Source organism: Micromesistius poutassou (assembly GCF_964030765.1).
Source record: "Micromesistius poutassou genome assembly, chromosome: 7".
NCBI classification, from domain to species: domain Eukaryota; kingdom Metazoa; phylum Chordata; class Actinopteri; order Gadiformes; family Gadidae; genus Micromesistius; species Micromesistius poutassou.
Genome location: NC_140277.1, coordinates 915,030 through 936,625, shown reverse-complemented (window position 1 = coordinate 936,625; position 21,596 = coordinate 915,030). Strand labels below are relative to the sequence as shown.

At 42.0% G+C, this 21,596-nt stretch overlaps 3 protein-coding genes across 3 annotated transcripts; 1 reads left to right on the top strand and 2 right to left on the bottom strand.

Moving 5' to 3' along the window:
- Positions 1-818: 818 nt before the first annotated feature.
- On the bottom strand, positions 819-3,052 carry LOC311350829 (glutathione S-transferase 3-like). The gene is made up of 7 exons (XM_084470920.1): positions 2,948-3,052; positions 2,735-2,835; positions 2,565-2,616; positions 2,100-2,232; positions 1,780-1,921; positions 1,355-1,480; positions 819-1,177 (listed from the first exon to the last, which is right to left on the bottom strand). The coding sequence occupies exons 2-7, from the start codon at positions 2,819-2,821 to the stop codon at positions 1,037-1,039; spliced, it is 681 nt and encodes a 226-aa protein (XP_084327046.1). The 5' UTR covers positions 2,822-2,835; positions 2,948-3,052; the 3' UTR covers positions 819-1,036.
- An 801-nt stretch (positions 3,053-3,853) lies between these two features.
- LOC311350293 (serine/threonine-protein kinase ICK-like) lies at positions 3,854-12,041 on the bottom strand. The gene is made up of 14 exons (XM_084470291.1): positions 11,913-12,041; positions 11,076-11,329; positions 10,700-10,754; positions 9,855-9,976; positions 9,676-9,755; positions 9,429-9,561; positions 8,932-9,103; positions 8,548-8,715; positions 7,984-8,364; positions 5,821-6,020; positions 5,343-5,488; positions 4,984-5,103; positions 4,771-4,884; positions 3,854-4,632 (listed from the first exon to the last, which is right to left on the bottom strand). Exons 2-14 carry the CDS (start codon positions 11,174-11,176, stop codon positions 4,481-4,483), a joined length of 1,944 nt encoding a protein of 647 aa, XP_084326417.1. The 5' UTR covers positions 11,177-11,329; positions 11,913-12,041; the 3' UTR covers positions 3,854-4,480.
- A 1,111-nt stretch (positions 12,042-13,152) lies between these two features.
- On the top strand, positions 13,153-20,904 carry fbxo9 (F-box protein 9). The gene is made up of 13 exons (XM_084470093.1): positions 13,153-13,372; positions 14,857-14,928; positions 15,139-15,270; positions 15,378-15,435; positions 15,599-15,692; positions 16,100-16,221; positions 17,037-17,151; positions 17,704-17,816; positions 18,096-18,186; positions 18,574-18,669; positions 18,884-18,977; positions 20,173-20,321; positions 20,481-20,904. Exons 1-13 carry the CDS (start codon positions 13,370-13,372, stop codon positions 20,587-20,589), a joined length of 1,248 nt encoding a protein of 415 aa, XP_084326219.1. The 5' UTR covers positions 13,153-13,369; the 3' UTR covers positions 20,590-20,904.
- Positions 20,905-21,596: the final 692 nt, after the last annotated feature.

The following is a 21,596-nucleotide window of genomic DNA, read 5'->3' as shown; positions in this document are numbered from 1 at the left end:
GGCCAGCGTTGCCAGATTGGGTAGGAAATCTGGCCCAATCTGGCAACACTGTCTACGGCGCGGCGATGCCTTACCGGGTATGGCAAGCCGAATGTGCCACAATTCATTGCTGCTATCCTTGCAGTGGACCAGTGAACTAGGAAACGTCGACCTCTCGTGGCCAATGACAAATAGGCTAATGTGCATACCATTGTGATGGATTGTGGGAAATAACAATAACTTGTATTTGTTTTAATATAACAAATAATTGATCGCTAGGGTTAAATGGGCTGATCTGGCTGGCTACGCGGGTGTCCCCTTCCTCCCTTCGTTCATGTGTGTCCCACTGTATCTCGGCGGACGTGCATCGTTGGTATACCAGTAGCTGCTCCCCTGCTAAACCTCCAAACAAGCTCAGTCATGGCCCATTTGTAGGGGAACCGTAGGGAAGTCTCCAAGACATATCCAAATGAGGCGCTTACTTTGCGTGGAGAACCGCACTTTATCACGTCAAGTCAGTCTTTGTACATCCGAACGTTTGCGTGAAAAGTTGCTTACGCAGCTTTTTTTGTGCGTAAGCAAGCTTTGTACATGAGGCCCCTGGTATGTGGGAGAAGCCTTATTCAGATTAAACAGAGTATCCTTGCCAATAGGCCGGATGAAATCCAGAAAATGTCAAAATCTAAGAACGGCGGCTGGCTTAGTGTTCAGCGGACTTTAGGCTAATAAAGGCTGCAATAAAGGTTTATGTACAACACTTCAACGTCAAGATAGGTACTAATGCTTACGTAGGGAATTGATACAGGAACAGAAAATAAATGCACAAAATGTTTATCTCCATTCGTTTTTAATCATGACAAGCATATACAATCTATTTTGAAATTCACGTTTCAAACTAAACTTGCTCTTAAGCTGTGCGATTTCCTTTATGATGGTTGCATTATTGAAGAAGCCATAATTGTTTCGATCATTACTCGACAAATGTCTTGATTAATAATGTCTTGATTAATTAAGTTCTATGAACTATGCATTCGAGATGCTTAAGAAATGTGCATCTTTATAGAATGAGTGGTACTTTAATATTTAAAACCTTCAGAACGGTTTTAACGTAAGTATCGTCTGGTTGCTGCTTCCTCTTGCTGCCTGGTTGCAGGAATCTCTTAATAGCTGGTTTCTCTGACATTCTGCCCTGGAAAGACTGAAAGGAAATTGAGGAGTCAATATATAATTAATTATATTGGAAAAATCACTGCATTTATTTGACCCATAATGTGGGGATACAATGTATTCTCAGGCAATACATTTGCAATTGACTGGTTGCTCTATGAAAGGAGCACAATTGGCCTTTTCTTAGAAAAATGTGGGTAAACTGCACCTTGATGTTGGGGAACTGAGCCAGAATTCCAGGGAACTTCTCCTCTAACATCAGGGAACACTCCATCAGCTGGACATCTGCACAGCTTAGCTGTTTACCCACCATGAAGATGGAACCAGAGACAGCCTGGAGGTTAAATCACACATGAAAATGTGTTGGTTACTGGATTTTTTGACATAACAAATGCCAAATTAATAGAATTTCAAAAGCAAATTATGACTCACTCTTTTGGGGCTCAAAACGTCACACTTGTACTGCTAATAACTTCAGTTGTTGTTAAAGGACACCATTTATATGCAGAAGATGTTTAAGCGCAACTTTGTTTTTTTTTGGAGCTTTAGGCATGTGTTGATGCCCCAAAACTTTGCCTAAAAAGCAACATCAACCTCACCTTCTTTATTATGATTCACAAGATGTTGTGGTACCTTTTCAAACACAGGCAGGTAGCGACCTGTTGCTTTAGATTCAATCGCTTCCAGCTTGGTTTTCAAATCTGCAGGCCGTGTGAAGGGTAAAATCATGATCATCTCCATGAGATCAATCAGTCCCTCGGAATACATGTTGACCCTGAAGTAAAAAAAAAAAAAAAAAAAAAATCGATATTCATGTAACATTGACTGTTTCAAAAGATGCACCAAAAATGGCATGGCTATTTAAAAAAACATCATTAGACTTTATTAATCCTTTAGGGAAGATCCCGGGGTTGCAGCTTTAAGCTAATGTATAATATGTATTAATGTCATACATTGCCCGCTCTTTAATGTCTTTTCCATTTAGATCGTATTTCTCTGCAATGTACTTCAAGATTGCCTTTGTCTGAACAAGATGCAGGCCATCAATTTCCACCATTGGGACCTGTTCAAACATGAGCACCCCATCTACCAAGAAACAACATGAAACTATTTAGAATTTACTATTTTCCAAAATCCTTTTAACAAATTACAAATACAAATATCTAACACATCAGAAATAGCATTGTCATCATAGGTGTCCTATTGGCAGCACAATGGGAAAGAAACATGATATTATTATATTATATAGGTCAGAGGAAAATTCATTGTTAACAAGTAGGTAGGACCTAAGTCAACAAACCATTGGGCGAAAATGAGAGGCGGTTGCCAAATGTATATAGGCCTAATGTGCAAAGGTTAACATTGTGAACCACAACAGACATTTGCACTAGATGAGGTTATTTCTGCATCCAAATTACCAGCCAGAAGTTTTTCATACTGGTCGCGGGTTGTTAAATGCACTTCGTCAAACTGTGAATATAGAATGAATATAAATGTTATTTACCAATCACGCAGTATGCATTATTTAACATGCCTTAAAATCCCCGAACCTTCCTGCGTCCCCATCGCATGTCAAAGATTTACTCACCTCAACTTCGGCAGCGGTTAGAAGCCAACGAATTGATTCCATTCTTCCTCTCCCATCGAAGTAGTACAACACAACTTTTCCAGACATCGCTATTACAGGACCTTAACACAAATATGTAACATTATTGACATTAATAATAGGCCTATCTATATCTAGGCCTATATATATATATATATATACATTATGAAATACAAAAAGGTTAGTTCTACAAACCTTGACCAAATTCGCAAAAAATTAGTTAACGCTGAAGCGTGAGAATGCTACTCTTGTTATGTAACTGTTGATCTGGCTGTCGACTGACAAGACGCTCCGTTTCCAAGAGGGGGCAATAAGTACTCTTGCGGTGGACCAGTGAACTAGGAAACGTCACCTCTCCTGGCCAATGACAAATAGGCCAATTTGCATTCCATTGTGATGCATTGTGGGAAATAGAACGAACTGGTATTTGTTTTAATAAATACACCGACTTGAACACCACGACGATAGGCGTCCATGTTTATTTAATCATCCCAAATATGTCTTAACAGTACATGCAAAAAAAAGTAATTAGAATGATGCAAAACCTTGACTGAAACGAGTATGCACACAGAGAGGTATATAAACACACGTCCCGCTTGCTGCTATTGGATGTGAGGGCGATCTGGCTGCGACATCTGTCACCCCATTGATCGCTAGGGTTGATTCGGCTGATCTGGCTGGCTAGGCGGGTGTCCCCTTCCTCCCTCCGTTCCATGTGTGTCCCTCCCGAAGCCCCGCGCTCGGTGTTAGTGGACGTATCCCGGCGGACGAGCATCGTTGGTATACCAGTAGCTGCTCCCCTGCTAGAACCTCCAAACAAGCTCAAGGCCCATTTGTAGGAGAAACGTAGGGAAGTCAAGCTCCAAGACTTCAGACACATCCAAATGAGGCGCTGCACGTGGCAGTCTGCCGTAATTTTTTAACATTATAAAAACATTGAAAAGAAAACAAACACCCTCCAAATAATGCCCAGTAAACCAAACGTACAGATATCAGCATCATTTGCTTTAATTGATTTGTCACTGAAATAAAGCACCAGCATAACTCGAAATTGGTGTCCAAAGTTGCATTAATAATGTTATAATGCATCAAAACAAGTATAAAATACATTTTAAGCATACATTTGAAGTATAAAAGTAATTAATAAAAAAAGAAAATTTCATAAAAGTAACATACAGGTGCACACACACAAAATGCAACAAAACAGTAACATCTATAAATAATTTAAAAGGTGATTCAGTTTTTATTTATTTTGTAAGACACAAAGTGAATACATATTTATATTATCAATAATCTTTTCAAGCAGATCGGCAACTTTTCTGTGAAACTAAACAAATGATTGAAGACCATAAGAACAAGAGAAGGTCTGGTAATACTTTATGGCCCGTGTAAACTGGACAAAATAAAATAATATGTTCACGCCATAAAAATAGTATGGCTTCGGTACAACTTATTCAGCACAGTTAATATTAATACAGAAATACGAATCCAAAACATTTTTCAACGGGTAAAATTCTCTAGGCAAACTGATACACTTAAAAAGAACACATCGCACAACATACTGTACATATTACATATGAGTTAAACCCAAGTTATTGCTATACAGAAGATATGTACAAATGCCGTTATAGTAACATTACAAAAACACCTATGCCTACACTTTGGAGGGAAGGAGTTTTTTTTGAGGCACACAGAAACCACTTGAACAACGCAGGGTAACGAAGCAAGTTAGCGGTGTCCATATTTGGCGGACCAGTCTCTCCTCCCATGGAGGCTCTGTACGGGGGGGTGAGGCACCAGACCTGGGGTGTTTTTACTGGCAGAGGGAGCATAAGAGGAGGTGCCCACGTGACTGCGGTTGGACCTCCACGTTGCATAATCTAACATAAGGAAAACAAGGGAAAGGATTGTTCAAACAACACTAAATCACATCAACGATTCGACAATGATAACAAAGAGCCACAAAGATACATAAAAAAACGCAAAGAAAACACACAACTATTAAATTAATCACTTACTCGATGCTGTGTAACTTGGATCCATGGTGGATCCCAATTGTCCTCTGTGTCCAGCAGAACCAAGCTCCTTTTTCAGATAGGAGGGGACGTATCCACTTGGGATTGTATTGGTGCCTGCAGAGAATTTGAAAAATAACAAAAATGATTAATACATACCCCATGTGAATTAAATTGGGGTCTGTAAAAGCTTTGGCAAATATACTGATGCATTACCATGAATGCCTCTGTTTGGTAGCGTTCCTCCAAAGGGAATGCTGTTGTTGCCCCACAGGTGGCTGCTGCTGCTCATGTCTTTGTTTGAATTCACCGTCTGGTTCTTTTTGGTACTGATTCCTTAAAGAAACCAATAAAAGGCAATGTAATACAATATGATAATATGTTATTGCCAGAATAGTCTGACATTTAATCTGACATTTCAATTATATAATGCACTGGCTTGTTCAAAAACAAGTTGCCAGTCGTTTCAATACAAGACAATAATATTTACAAAAACAAAACTATGGCAAATCAGATTCTATTAAGACTTATTCCACATGTTTGAACTATTTAACTATAACAAAATGTGCTGTTACCAGGTAAATATCTGGACTGCTTTAGGTAATGCTGTTTTGCGGAGGCTGTTCTTGAAGGCTCCTGGTATGTGGATGAAGCCTTATTCAGATTCAATGGAGTTTCTTCCTTGCCATTAGGCCGGCTGAAATCCAGAGCATTTCCATATCTAAGAAAGGACGGTAATTACAAGACAGTGAGACAGAGGTTTATGTGTTGTGGAGAGGAGGGTTTAAAATATATGTCTCAAAAAGTACCCCACAGAAGCCAGTTTAAAGATCAAACATGTTAAAACATATGTTTATGACATTTTGGATATGTTACTTATTAGATATTTAGTGAAGCAGCTCAAAGACCTGAGACTGTTTTTTTCTTGGTCACATTCACTCTTCAGCTTCAGAGTTCTCGACATGTTAATCCACCCATCAGTGGCACACAGTTGTGCAGCAAAAAAAAACAATTGAGCAATCTCTTGACATGCACATAACAAAAGGAAGGAACCTGCTCGACGCCTCTGCTCCCTGCTTGGACTTCTCCATGGAGAAGTGAGCTTTTCCCCCCAGTGGCATCAGCTCTGTGTCTTCGTACTCGTCCCAGTCGTCCCCCTTCAGGAGCCCTGTGCTGTGGCCCCAGCGTCGCCGGCCCGCCTTGGGCTTGGTCTGCAAGCTCAGGGCGCTTCCATTCTCAGGATCCTGTCTCAGCTTCAATAGAAAAAATAAAATAAAATGCTCAAAACCAGCCCAAACTGTACCCGCCCAAGGCTAACTGTTCCAGCCTAAAGTGATGAAAAGTAGCCCAATTGGGAGGGGAACAGCCCAATCTTGCAACACTGGTTAGTGTTTTTGGGGAAAACTGATCCAAAATTTGATCAGGATGATCAGCATATTCTGGAGTTTCTAACCGTATAGATTTGCATAGCTGTTTTGATTAGCGATAGTTGTAACACATTGGGTTGGAGAGTTCGAAGTTTAAAATATCCTACCAGGTAGAGAACAAGCGAAAACATATAATTGTGGGCTAAATTGGCAATGGCTGGGGTGAATGAATGGTTCTCGCTTACTAAGAGCACCCAACCTGTCCATCAGGAATCCTGAAGTAATACCTTTGGCTAATTAAATCATAGGTGGAATGTAAAGGTACTTCTTTGGAAGCTACTATCAACAGACCCTTGGAACCATTTCCTTGCCACACCTTAAAAATAACATAACTGACAGTTATGGAATAGCCTCAGCTTAGATCTGGTGATAAGCTTTCATGACTGTAAGTCAAATGGCTGAGGAGTTATGAGTCTTTTAAGTTTTCAATTAATTGCTGTAGCACCCCCCATGGTCCTATATGGATGAACCATATGGATTTAGCCAGGTTAACCTTGATCTATGCTTCTTTAAGTACACCAAGTTTGTGTGATGATTGACTCAAGTTAACATCGCCTTTAGTCACCTAACATTGAGCGTAGGATTTTCAGTTAATTGTTATAGCGCTCCCTATAGCCCAATATAGATACAATGATGATGATTGCTTTAAGTTAACCTTGCTTTTTGGCATTAAGTTAATTTTGGATGATTTTGAGCCTCTGGCTGCCATGTTGTTTTGTCAATCAACTTCATTTTACTTCAGCAGTTGGAACTTTGGTCCCCAAAAGCCACTAAGTCGGTCCCACTCAAATCAAACATTCCGTCTGTGAACTGTGGTCATTTTAGTCAGTGGCCACGCCCATCTCGATGCCACGCCCTAATTGACTTTATCTTTATTGGAATTTCATTCTGAACAACTTTTGTATTGAACTCAAGATCATAGGAGTCAATTTTGATGTTGATATAAGCAAGTCTTTACGCGTTTTTATCCTCATGCTGAACAAATATGCCTCAAGAACCTACTTTTTTGGATAGATTTACGACTATCTTGAACTTTGTTAAAAACACTAAATTCCCTAAGGATCCTAGGTTTTTTCACTTAGTCAAAAATCCTTTACCACATATCATCTATGGACCAATGTCTTCAATCTGACATAAAGCGAAGTCTGTACAATAAAGATTGAAGCACCCAGGAGCCATTGACTTCTAAAAAGGGTGTTGTTTAAAACGCGTAAGGACTTGAATGCTTATATCAACATCAAAATGGACACCTATGTCCTTGAGTCCAATGCAAAAGTTGTGAATCAAATTCTAAACAAGATAAAGTCAAAGTATTTTAAATTAGGGTGTGGCATTGATATGGGCGTGGCCTGTGACTGAAATCATCACAGTTCAAAGACGGAATGTTTGATTTGAGCGGGACCAAATTATTGTACCCAGATCAGGCGATAGGTTAATCAAAATAGGACTATAGGGGGCGCTAAAGTGATCAATTGAAAACTTTAAAGACTCATAACTCCTTAGCCTTTTGACGTACAGTCATGAAAGTTTGTTCGCTCATCAACAGATCCAAGCTGAGGCTATTCCTGCGTTGTCAACCGCATGCAAACGAAAAATGTCTTAATAGTCTTCGTCAGGGTCATTATGGTCTGCGCCAGGGTCTTAATGGTCTGTCGGGGTCTTAATGGTCTGACAGGGTCTTATTGGTCAGCTTTAGGCTTGGCACCTGTAGAATGCTGCTTGCAGCTTTAATTATTATTATTATTATGGCTTTCTTTTAAACAACGGCTAATGCTGGGCCGAAGCTCACTTTGCTCTGGAGGCCTTTGTCCCCGATGTAAGGGAGGTGGCCCTGCAGAGCTCGCTCCACCTCCTGCTGCTGCTTCGGGGCGTTGCTGGGCAGCTGCTCCCGCGCCAGGTCCGCGCCGTGCCGCTGGTACGCCGCGGCCTGGAGGCCGGCAGACATCGACGGCGGCGGCGGCGGCTGCTGGAGCGGCCTGGGAGGGTGGGGGGAGTGCTGGTTGGCCGGCGGCGGCAGGTTAGGTGGAACCGGCTGGAGCAGGAGGGGTTGCTGGTGGGGCGTGGGCTGGGACTGGGGCGCTACCAGAGCAGGCTGAGGCCTGCCCTGGTCTAGGATCTGCTGGGGCGTGCCCAGGGCCTGGCCCACATAGAAGTAGGAATAGCGAAGAGCCTGGGGGTGGAGACGTAGAGAGGTGAGGTATGTTTGTGATGACCCCACCCTTCTTGCTTCGGGTGGTGTGTTACTGTTTTATTTAGCCCTGGTTATTCAAGACCCACCTTCCCTAATATGGCTCATGTGTGATCATGTGTGTTTTTAAAGACTCGAGCTGGCAGAAATACAACTTGACATTACCTGACTAGAGGCTGGTCTCTTCTTGGGATCCCACTGCAGTAGATCTCTCATCAGGTGGATGGCTTCAGTGCTGGCATTCGGGATAAGTGTCCTCAGGAGGCTGGGTACACATTGGGGCCAGCGGAAATTCATGGAGCTTGCCAACTGGAAGCCCTCTGGCCAGTCATTCTGGAGGGTAAAGGATGGAGAAATAGAAAAAACTATCCACACTTACTGGACTGTGGATGGGCAGATCCTCAAAGATAACCGAGCGTACACCATATATTGATGCATAATGTGTAAACCTAAGGCAAAATAAGTTAAAAACCAAGTGGCCATGATGGCCTAGATTGAGATGAAGTATAACTTTAACAGCTCATTTTTGTAAACAGTATAACTGTGTACCTTCTTGGGTGTTCCCAGGACTTGGCAGATTTTGAAGATGGTGTCTATTTCACTGGATCCTGGGAACAGGGGTCTGAGTGTGTACAGTTCGGCCATGATGCAGCCCACGGCCCACTGGTCTATGGGGGAGCTGTAGGACACGGATCTGAGCAGCACTTCTGGAGCTCGGTACCTGGGGGAGGAGGAGGGACACTTGGCTCCTTACTTGCTAGCTCAAAGGTCTCTTTTCACAGGTTTCTCATTAGGAGAAACACCAGTATAGAGCATATGACATTAATTATGGGTGAGTTCCATGTATGATGCAGCAGTAGTAATGGATCAAACTAGCAAAGATGCAAGATGCATCTTCAAAGTGAGGAATGCATGTTCCTCACTTTGTTTATAACTTTAAAATATAATTGCACAAAAGTGTTTCCCACTGTTGCACACTGGGATAGGGCGGCGCCTACGCGAGCACGATAAGATTGTTTTTGAAAAACAGGGAAGATAAGTCTTACCATCTGGTAGAGACATAGTCTGTGTATGGAGGGCGGGATCTGATCTCTCTAGCCAGCCCAAAGTCTGCTATTTTCACCAGCTCTGGTCCAATGCACAGGAGGTTTTCAGGCTTCATGTCTCTGTGGAAGAATCCTACACAGGCCACATTGTACGGTTTACTGGGCGTGTAAAGTAGACATAGTAGCATTAGAGTGAAGAATACACACAAAAATAAATTGTTGCTCAAGACCCCAACATTAAACGCACCATGTTTATGAATGAATGTTAGCCCTTGAAGAATCTGAAACATGATGTTTCGTACAGCAGATTCAGGAAACAAACGAGCCCTGGCAAAAGAGGAAATCCGATCAAAAACTGAATTGATAGATTTGAAATATAATTTAAAAATGTATCGTATATATATAACATCATGTCATATAACATACCTGTCTTTCATTAGCTGATACAAGTTCTCCTTCATGTACTCAAATACAAAGTATAAGTGGTCATTCTCTCGAATAACCTCCTTGAGTTTAACCACATTAGCATGGTTGAGCTTCTTTAAAGACTGAAAGTGAAGAGAAAAAGATGAGATTACAAACATTCACCAGATGTTGACCATATTCAAATATGTGTAAACATGCCAGACCCAACACTAAAACACTGCAGCACATTTTGAAAGCTTGTCTTTTTTTTCTTTTTGTTAAGAGAAATATACAATGGAGGGCATTTATTAAAACAAACTATCTTGGAGTTAAACACTCTAATAGTAGAGTAATACTTTCCGCAGCAGCATGACTTTCATTCATATCAGAGAAAGCGGAATGGAGATGTTCTTTACTCATGCACTGGAGTGATATAGGTTTAACCATGCTACACTTGCTAAGGGAGAAGCCACAATAGGATTTCTGTTCTTGCGGTTTAACAGGCTGTATTCAGTAACCCAACAGAGATGCTAAGGGCTAGGCTACAACGTTCTAAAGGGTATGGTTCTGGATCTTTAACTTCTAAAGAGGAAGGCAAGGGACAGAATCCAGAGGTCAGAGCCAAACACACACAAGAATCACCTTCTATATTCTCTGTTTTGTAATTTTGAGCTGTAGGAAAATGTAAATCATTGTTGTGGAAGGACAGGGGTGGGCAAAAAAATGAATTAAGGTCAACTGACATGTACATATTAGTAAAATCATTATTCCTGAAGAAAGTGTTCAATAGATTCAGCCTACATTTACATTATACACAATGTTTCTGTTAATGACGTTTCTCTTGATAAAAAGTTAAGTTAACTTACTTTGACCTCACGAAGATTCATGCACTCCTCCCAGGAGTAAAACTTCCTCTTCATTCTGTAAAAACACACGAGCAGGGGATGAGAAACAAGATGTCAACACACCATGTGAGACTTGTGCAGGCCTCCCTTGTCCTTGGAAAAAAAGAAATGCATTCAATACACTTTTTTCTACGAAAATGATAGATAGTTGTAAATAAATCATAGTAAGTCAGAAAATATATTATTATGGCTTGTTATTATTTAAAAATCTGTGTCATTTTGTGCATTGCTGACTTTTTCTTTCCAATTTTCCTACTGGCCAGTGCCTTGACATGTAAAGGGGGGCAGTGCATAAATGGTGGTCGTCACAAATTGAATGAGTCTCAATAATACTCACTTCTTTATGGCCACTAGCTCTCCTGATTCCAGACTGCGGCCAAGGACGACTGAGCCGTAGGTGCCGTCCCCCAGCTGTCTGATAGTCGTGTATCTATTCATTGTGAATCCCCTACCACAACATGGTCTATGAGTAGACTATGGTGATGTGTATTATATTCTACTGCTGAGTGTAACCCAATGTTCCTGGGACAACAGCAGTAGAAACTGTCCAAAGCTGGAGAACACATGCTGCCATGTGTGCCACGCTTACACCTAAAGGTAGGGGGAAGATTATGAACACCATAAGAATGTTTATGATGAACATTTGTCTTTTAAAAGTTATAAACAGACACTATTTAAATGATATGAATACAATACATCAACCTAACAGGAAGGGGTTAAATTACATTTATCATGATGACACAGTTACATCAGATAACATGAGCGCTGTCATGTGGGCATCTTTACATCACAATGTAATATCATTATTACATACTTGACACGTTTGACATTCTTACCTTTCATTTTAAACAGTGTGTTTGATATTAATAATTGCTATGTATTATTATATTCATGTAAAAACCCTGATCAAATGGGCCAAACTTAACCAGACTCGTTGTAAGGTGGATACGTTTGTTGATCTTTAGATGTAAGGAACAGTAATGATCCGAATGTTCTATAAATGCACTATTTTCCAACCTAATGTAATGTAATGTGTTTACATTAGTATTTACATTGGTTTACATTAGAATGTAAACACAAGTGTTTACATCAGGCTACACGTCTGTCTGGTGGGGGCCGACTAACTAGGATACACGCTAAATTAAATGCACACAAACACAAATTCAATCCTCACCCTTCTTCTGTAAATGCTATATGCACCCATATCGTAGTATCCGTAAACCGGAGGGATTAATTAAAGTTGTGTATCCATATCCAGTCTCTCCTCACAACACAACAGTGATTTAACGAACATTGGGTGCCGTATTCTCAGGCGGGATCATAGAAATCTCGCGGCGTTGTCTCGCGAGACTGTAAACCGAGTGCTATAAAGAGATGGTGCCGCCTAGTGGCGGGTGACCAACACGCATACACAAGTGTTCAGACGCGGATTATTGCTAGGTAAAACTCTTAATTGGAAACGATAAAGTGTGTGTGTGTGTGTGTGTGTGTGTGTGTGTGTGTGTGTGTGTGTGTGTGTGTGTGTGTGTGTGTGTGTGTGTGTGTGTGTGTGTGTGTGTGTGTGTGTGTGTGTGTGTGTGTGTGTGTGTGTGTGTGTGTGTGTGTGTGTGTGTGTGTGTGTGTGTGACTAATCCCTTGGATGAATAATCCTCGGTACGATAGGTTATATAGAACACAGTCGGTACAAAATGTATTCAGATTCAAATTACTTTACAGATCACAGGCGGCATTGTTTCTGTTGCTGAAGATAATATCAAAATGGAATATAATTCGTTTTAATAAATTATATGTTGGAAAGTAATTCACAAGCATCTGTAGTAATACACTTATTCATCCTCATCCACTCGCGTGAAGTTTTCTTCAGTAAAATAGCGCTGTAACAAAAGAGGAAACGAGGAAAAAAAGAGTAAAAAATAGGAAAAAAGCTGTCTGATTTCCGGCCCGGGCTCTGTGTCTTCCCCCCGAGAAGTTTTACAATAACAATGCATTACTTCTGGGTCCTAGCTGAGTGAAACATTTTCATACACAAATTGAACGTTCATAACGTTTCTAGCCTTGGCTGAACATCTTCTACGTCCACGCCCTGGCCGTAGATAACCTCGTTCCCAGGGTCCCCCAAATGAGCGTTATTGGCGAGAGAGAGGGCGGGACTTTCAGTTACAGGGGCTTAGCGGTGAAAGAGGGCGATGGATTTTCTACAGGGGAATATCCGTTTTTTCTCGTTAGATTTCGTTTTTCTAAATCTTCTTTTGAATACTTTCTATTTAGTTTCCTTGTAGTTGTTGTTATTCTTGTCATGTTATAATTATTCTATCTCCGGGGACTGTTAGTACGCCTGACGTACACAGCTGATAGGAAGTAAGAGACCGGATGTTGCATTGCAGTAAACGGGAGTAACGCCTAAAGAGGTATACGGGAAGATAAACACTGACAGCGTCGCCTTCTCCACCACCACAACGAGGACTGGGTTGGAAGCGAGTCTAGACATGGCAGCGTTTACTCGAGCTCGCAAATTTATTAGGAGTGTTGTCCGTTTCTCCGACCGTGACCTGTAAAATATACCATCGATTATTCGGAGAGAAGACAAACAAACTAACAAAGCACGCACGAAGAAACCTCAAGCAAGCCACCATGGTCAGTCACTCTACTTGTAAACAACAATCTAGAAACGTGTGCAGAGAAACTTGGTGGTTAGCATGCTACGTTGCTAGCCTCACCTGCGTGCCTGCTGTACCTTCAAGCTATTTATTAACCTGAGTCTGTTGTTGTATTTGGCATGTCTTCTTATTTTCAGGTTTGCGTGCAGCTTATGCCAGGCCTACATGCAAGGCAACCCCAGAGCAGTTATTTTAAAAACCCATCAAGCTAAAGCCTTCCCACTAGGCTGTGGGAAGCAGCTGTCTGTTGTTAAATACCAGCCTTTAGCTGACCTTACAGACACATACAGTATATAAATATATAGGTCTATTTACCTAGAACAATTTATATTCAGTATAGAAAATGTGCATTACATTGATGTTACAGAACTGGAATAGGTTGGACACATCTGGTCGCACTGTTTAACATGGACTTACTGTATATATATATTTTAATTATAAACATGGTAGGATCTTCATGGCCATCCTCACACTCCATGTTGTCATGATGCAGGCTCATTATAATCCTTTTGTAATGTCTCATTTAGAGAACAATTGCATACACATGTGTTGGTTAGTAAACGGCCAATAGTTGGCCTCAATGGCCTGCAACACTTTTGATCTAAATGTAATTTGACACATGAATGGCAGAAATAATAATAATTTCTAGGAGTCAGTTTACAAATAATGTCTATACCATCACAACCCAAAGCTCATCCAATTCTACTTAAGGACACCATAATGCTCCTTGGGACTGGGCGTGGCAGTTGTTATGGTGTGTATATATATATACATACTGTATCATTCCCAACCTTTGACTTTAACGTGTACCACAAAGTTGTCACCAAGACCTTTTGCGGACCAACTCATGCAAAATAGATAAACACACATGCAGATGACTGAGCAAAGAGAGCCATCGCCCCTTTTGTACACAACTATTACTGCTAGAAAGCCATGGCCAGTGGGAGACAGTGGAAAGAAATGTGATTATTTAGCAAACACAAATCAACACAACAATCAGGGGTGTTGAGACCCTTCTCAATTGCACTGTAAACATTGATTTGCACACAGAAGAGGACATTTTGAATAGCCTTTATCCATTAAGGCTACAACCAGAAATAAGGGACGCCGTTGGTTTCCCGAGAATGGGATTAGGATTTTACAGACAACCTCGAGTCTTCAACCTCGAGTCTTCAACCTCGAGTCTTCAACCTCGAGTCTTCTCCGTATCGCCAGAAAAATATCCCATGATGCATTCTGATGTACGACTTCCAGTGATTATTTGGTAGTCACGTTTCAAATGATAAGTGTTATGTAGCAGCAGGTTAGGCATGTTGCTCAAGGATTCCTACTAGGCAGGTTGTGGACATTGGAGTGAATCCAGAACCTTCTGTTCAGGAGTCAAACATGCTAACCACTGCACTGACCTCCTGCCTATATCTAATTTAATATTTGCAAGTCATCCATGTTTCCTGCTTGCAGGCAGAAGAAAATGCGAATGTGGATGGTGCAAATGAAGACGAAGATCCAGGTCCAGATGGCCCTGATCTCAAAGTGAGATTGTTTGCAATTCCTTACATTGAAGTTTAAGCATTTTTAGTTTTATTTACCTCCTCCAATCCATTGTATTTCAACAGTCCAGTACAATGACGAGTTTCACTGCATTTTTTAAAAAAGTGGTTGGGGCTGTGTAAATTGCCTTGGGCATGTCTGTAAACTGGCAACCATACGTTAAGCTTAACTTCTCATATATCTCCTTTGCAGCTGGAGCTCCATGCCTTCAGAGCTCAATGGATGTCTGAGCTTAATCCCAATACGGGAGAGATGGGCTCGGTCAAAGGCTCGTCCAGGGCGTCCGATCTCAGACTGGCCCAAGAAGCTGCACGCGAGCGAAAGGTATGCCCAATTGTTGTGTATAACCGGGAAGGCTGTTGCATTAATTTGTTAAACCTTTGGTTTACGAGACACAAGCTGTACGTGCTTATATGGATGTTTAATCTCAGGCTAGAGAGCTGTTCCTGAAAGCCGTAGAAGAAGAGCAGAGTGGAGCGGTTTATGAAGGTATCACACGAGCAGGAAGAAAATCCTAAATACTAAACAAATATTTGTTGGGATGTCGGGGATGAATATTAGCAAAATATCTTGTCATTAGGATACAGTTTGCACGAGCTCCACTCGATTAGCCACCTGCATGCTTTCATCACCCTTTATACCGTATTTTCAGCCATCAAGTTCTACCGCCGGGCCATAAAGCTGGTGCCAGACATTGAGTTTAAAATCAACTACAACCGCACCGAGAAGGAGAAGGGGGAGAACAGGTAGGCTCTTTGACCTCTGATTCATTCAAACACTTCACCTGAATGAAATGGACAAAACACTCAACACCTAACCATTTTCAGTGTCTCCTTTATAGTTCAATGGAAGCTGTTAAGGCTGTTTAGCATGACATAAACAAATAATATTGTGGAAAAGTGTAAGCCAGAGGCTGGCTTTCCTTGAGGTTTTAGCATTCCAGACATTTCTGGTTTCTACACCTTCCTATTAGCTCAACACGGTTATCATATCTATTATATTAACAGTTTTTATGGAGAGAAATAAAAGCATGACCGTGGGTTAACACAATGGTTAAAACCAAATACACAAAATGCTTTCATTGGTACTTCTCCACTTGTGTATGAGAAACTGTAGACATTTATTGAAACTGAAAAATGGCAATCATTTCTAGTTCGACAGGAATGGCCGACATAGAAGATCTTATTGCCTACTTCCAGCAGCAGCTGACTCTGGAAGATGCCTGGCCAAAGATATGTCAGCCTGAGACGGCAATGTCTGAGATGCACATTTCTGGTAAGTTGGGTTCTTCACACTGTAAAGAGGCAGGTGTTGGCTTTGTTCAGATACAGTGGGTCAGGGTAGTCTCTGCCAACATGGCCACTGACACGGAAATGACTTTGATTTAACCCTAACCCTTTATTACGACTGATGCAGCTGTCAGAAACTCAAGGCAGAACCTGGTCCGTTTGCCGTCTCATATTAGGGCTTTGGGACAAGCAGAACGGGTCGTTAGAGGATGAGGGGGGGGGGGGTTAATGATAAGTGGTGTGCTTTGGAAACATTAGTTTACCTGTTCAATAACCAAAATAGGTAACTTTCGTAGAAAGTTGATATCCAAAACAGAACCGTTGCGATGAAACTGCACACCTTCATGTTATCAAAAGCAACCTATAATCACCTACCGATGTGCAATTAAAAAACATTTGCTTTTAGTGCCAACTGCTTTCGGGATGAATGATCAATACATACAGTATAACAAATGGCGATAATTATAGGTCTATGATTGTAGTTTACGACTATGGATGCCGTAAGAACACTGTGTTGAGAAACGGATATAGGCTGTTCCCTCCGCCATGTTGTACAACTTGTGGTCCCCATGGTGACTATGACAAAGATGCCCTAATGTGATAGGGAATAAATTAGTTTAACCAGACATGAGAATTCAAAGAAAGAAAAAAAGACCTTAAAATAATTATTGCAGATATCAAAGATCGACAGTTCTGTTCCATATACTTCAATCGTCTCCTTCTCTCACTCTCTCTGCACCGCAAAGAGGCCTTCACAGTGACTGAAGGTCACCTCTTGATGCTCTGTCTGTGCACCCACAGCCTTACCACCGGAAGTCCTGATGTACATCTTCCGCTGGGTGGTGTCCAGTGACCTGGACATGCGCACCCTGGAGCAGCTGTCCCTGGTCTGCCGGGGCTTTTACATCTGTGCCAGGTCAGCCTGAAGCCAAGACGTGTGCAGTCTCACTCCTGCATTCATCCCTTTGTTTGAGTGTTTTTGCTTCATCGTGTGTGCAAAACATTTCATACATTGCATTCTGTAGCAAGGTCCCTGCCACACTCGAGCTGGGGGACTTTCAGTGGGCTCCTCCAGTCAAAGGACGCAGGGTGGTGATTTTAGAAATTCCGGTGCATTGTAAAGTTTTGCAGCGGATGACAGCTTGGCGCTCCATGTCGCCGTGCAGGAGATCCCTTGAGTGTGTGTGTGGTGATGGCTGGTTTTACCTGTTGCACACTGATTACACAATGTGCCACAGGTGTGCAGCCTCACCCAGCCCCAGAGTCCTATCAGACTCGGCCAGGTGAGGCTGCTTGAAACAGCCATCATTCACAGACCCACGCACACATTTATTGCCTTTAACAACCAGTCACCTCATATGTATTGCCTTTAACAACCATACGTTAATAAATTAAATTGGTGTTTTGAGCTGTCCTTAATCCCGGCATTCCCGTGTGAACGACGGCCCTCCTGTTCCCCTCCTCCCAGGGACACTGACCTGTGGCGCTGCGCCTGCCTGAGGGTGTGGGGTCGCACTGCGCTCACGCCCTTCCAGTCCTGGAGGGAGATGTTCCTGGAGAGGCCCCGTGTTCGCTTTGACGGTAACCCCACTCAGTGTTTCCATGGTCACAAGGCTTGGCCACACTTATCTGGAAACCAAACCCCCCCCATAATGTTGAGTTTGGCCCCGCCCATTATCAAGTGTAAATAAAAAAGCTTTCATTGGCTCAAATCAGATTTTTTTGGGGGGGGGGTTAGAATGTGTGATATCCATAGTGCTACTCTGTAACCCACCTGCAACAACAACCGCTTTACATCTGAGATGCGTAGTTGATTTCCTTTTGACGAGAGAAACAGCTGAACGTGTCTTCTGCCTTCAGGAGTCTACATCAGCAAGGTGACATATGTCCGTCAAGGTGAAGAGTCCCTGGACGGCTTCTACCGGGCCTGGCACCATGTAGCGTACTACAGGTGGGGAGTCCAGGGCCTTGTGTGTGACGTCACCAGACGGTTTACTACGTGCCTTTCAGGGCTGGTCCTTTACACCTAGTCTTGATGCAGACCGTTTTATCCGAGCCATGCTGGGAATAACCAAAGCATACAAGCATACAGTGGCCGTGTCCAAAATGAGAAAGTTGAAAAAGTAGCGTAGTAGGAGTCAGAAAACAAAGTATTCTATCCCCGTTCAGCGGGTAGAGGTTGTGCCTCTTGTTCAGGGATGCCTACAGGGAGGCTGGGGACATTGTTGGCTGTCCGACCCAGGTACTTCAGGCTGGCAGTCGGACCACCAGCCCCTAAAGGAAACAGTCAACTGGATGGAAGCTCGTGGCGGCTTAGTTTTGGTTTATTTTCCGCCAGGTACCTCCGGTTCTTCCCAGATGGGAAGGTGGGAATGTTGACCACACCTGAAGACCCTTTGACTGTGATTCCTCGCCTGCGCAGTAAAAACACAAGGTGATTTCTTCCTCACAATGGACTCTCCTAAATGGCTTTTCAGTGGCTTTCATATGGCGCAAGAATAATGTTGATATTGCAGTATTGGGATCTATTCATCTAGTTCACAATGTGATGATGTATCATCATTTTTCATTACTGGGACTTTGAGGATGCATTTAAGTAGGAACCGCAGTCAATTGTCTCTTCATCTCTTCTTGTCTTATTTTCCTAGGGTGGAATCGGTTATGTTCGGTTTTTACCGTCTCTCACAGGAAACTGACAATGAAACCAAAGTATTTGTTGTTGTGTCCAAGAAGAAGGAAGAGGTGAGTGTGTTGACATGTTTCAAGGTGTGTGTGTGACGAAGGAAGCTATTGTAGACCTTTTTTGTTATCATTGAAACAACCCATCCTCTCCTGAAAACGGACCTCCTTTCCAATCATACCACCCTTGTTGATCTCTTGGTCTTTTGGGAAATTGTACAGCGATTTTTGCTTCTTGATGGCCTTGTTTCTGCTTATGTTTCTGCCATGTCCCCGATGTTTTAGAATTGCCTGATCGTGCCGCTGAAAGTTCTGTCGCTAGTGGTCTTAATCATTTTATTGACGAGGAAGCAGTTAGTTGAGGAGAACTGTCTCAAATTGAATTGCCCAAAACTTATTTTATGTACTTATTCAAAAAGGGTTTTATTTTTGTCCTTGTTAATGCAGTTCACTTCAAAGTAACGCTCTGAGGCCGCGTCCACACGAGAGAAAACGATCTGTTTTCCTTTGATGTGTTTCAGGAATATCTCCGTAAAGATGGACTCGTTGCGAAAACGCATCGAGCTGTAGAAACGCTCTAGTACATATTCAAGGCCACTGTGTGGCGCTGGTTCTCCACAAAAAAAAAGTGGCGCGCATCAAGCCCATGCGCGCTGTATATAAACATACAGTCGAGGAGGAGAAAGCAGTTCAAACTTTTAGATTGAGCAGAAATACTTTTTAATGTACAATTAGTAATTCAATTTACCAAGGGGCTGTATTTAAAGCTACAAAAATAAAAATGAATAAAAGTCAACGCAACTCTAACGTCCCCAGCTGGTGGGGGGGCGATGACGTCATCGCTTGCGTTTCAGGCGTCCACACGAATCCGAACACGAAACCGCGTAGGTCCGTTTTTATCAGAATCCACCCTGGGACCTGGTTTCAGAAAAGTGTGTTTTCGGGCGCCGGGTCCATCTGGACGGTCGGCACCAATGCACAAAACTTATGCGGTTTCACCAAAAAAATTGACTCCGTGTGGACGGGGCCTGAATGTCAGTTTCTTTGGATTTTATTTGAAAGAAAAATGATATGCTACCCACACCATTGTCAGAATGTAAAATAATTTTTGTACATAAAATGTACATTTAAAATGAGTTATTAAGAGTTGGTTAAAAAATAATGTGGTTTCAATTCACACTGTATGAATAAAGTTATGTTTAAGATGTACTACATGGTGTTTCATATGTGTTTCACATGTTGTTCCGTTTGTGAACAGAGGGTGGCAGAAGTCCAAAGGAATCGGTTCTGCAGGCGGAACCCTGCGCCTGAAGCTGAGCACAGCTTCCATGTGGGTCTCCGGATTTCCTCCGGGGGGCGCCACAACAAGCTGAGCTGGATCCACCACTCCTGCCACATCACCTACAGGTAACCCCCTCTGGGTGGATGACATTCACTCTCCTGTATATGTAATTAAAATAAACGATAAGAGATGATTACATAACACTGTTGTTGTTGCACGGGATTAAGCTTTGCGGTTTCATTCAAATACCCGTCGACTCTGAACATCTATAATTTTGTCTTTAGGCCGACTGGAGAAACGGTGGTCACTGTGTTCAACTTGGACAACATGTATGCACCTTTTTTATTTGCACGTGTGAAGAGTTACACAGCTTTCTCCGAGTGCCCCCTGTAGGGGACGTGGAGGTGTGCATGTGAGGATCTGAAGATCTTTCTACTTTTCACAGCAGTATAAAGAATGCAATGCTACAAAAAAGTTGCTTTTTTCTGTACAGCGGAGTCTTTATTTTTATTGACAGAATGTTAGCGTGTGCTCCACGTTCGTTTGTCCCGTCGGCATGTTTAGGTTGGAAACATAATGCCCTACTTTTACTGAGGATATGGAATGTATACAGTCGATGTAGACGTGATAGTTATCGGGTGTTTACCTAATCTTGGATCACATGTCTTTTTCTGTTTTTCCTGGTCAAATAAATGGTGTGGGACACGTTCTGTGACAATTTTGATTTGTGGAACATCTTTTGTGGCTTTGGGGTCTTGATTGGTTCATTTTACAGATTCCTTTTTTGAAGTTACAACACAGATTTCCTTCCAATGTTTCAGCCTTTATTAAGTAAAGCAAAAATACAACAATACATGAAGCTCGGGCAGAAGTCAAAATGAGTTCTAATCCAGGTGTACTTTCACTACATGACACCTCTTAAGTTAACTATCCACAAACCGGCTATTAGGCAACTTCCAGTTAAAACCATTACGGTTACACATTGTGTTAGGGAGGACATATCAGAAGATACAGATACAGACAAAACAAAAAATGAAATACTGTAGAGCAAGGTCACTTTAACAATGTTGTCGGAGGGATTTGTAGTGTAACTTGTCGGTGCACATTTTTTATATACCGTGTCTCATCTTCTAAGTCAAGCAAAACCTATCAAGGCATTTAACAAATGACTGAATAGATTTTTAATATAGATGTGAGAATTGTACGGGGCTGGCCACAGCAGAGACGGTTGTTTAAAATGGGTCTACTGGATAGCTAACAGAAATATTACAAAGACAATATGCTTATCTCACAAGCCCCATGTGATAAGATAAGTTACCTCAGTAGTAGCAGGCATAAATGCTACAGGGCTATAATGGAGTCTCACTATGGGCAGGAAGTTAATCATTGATGGGCCCTGG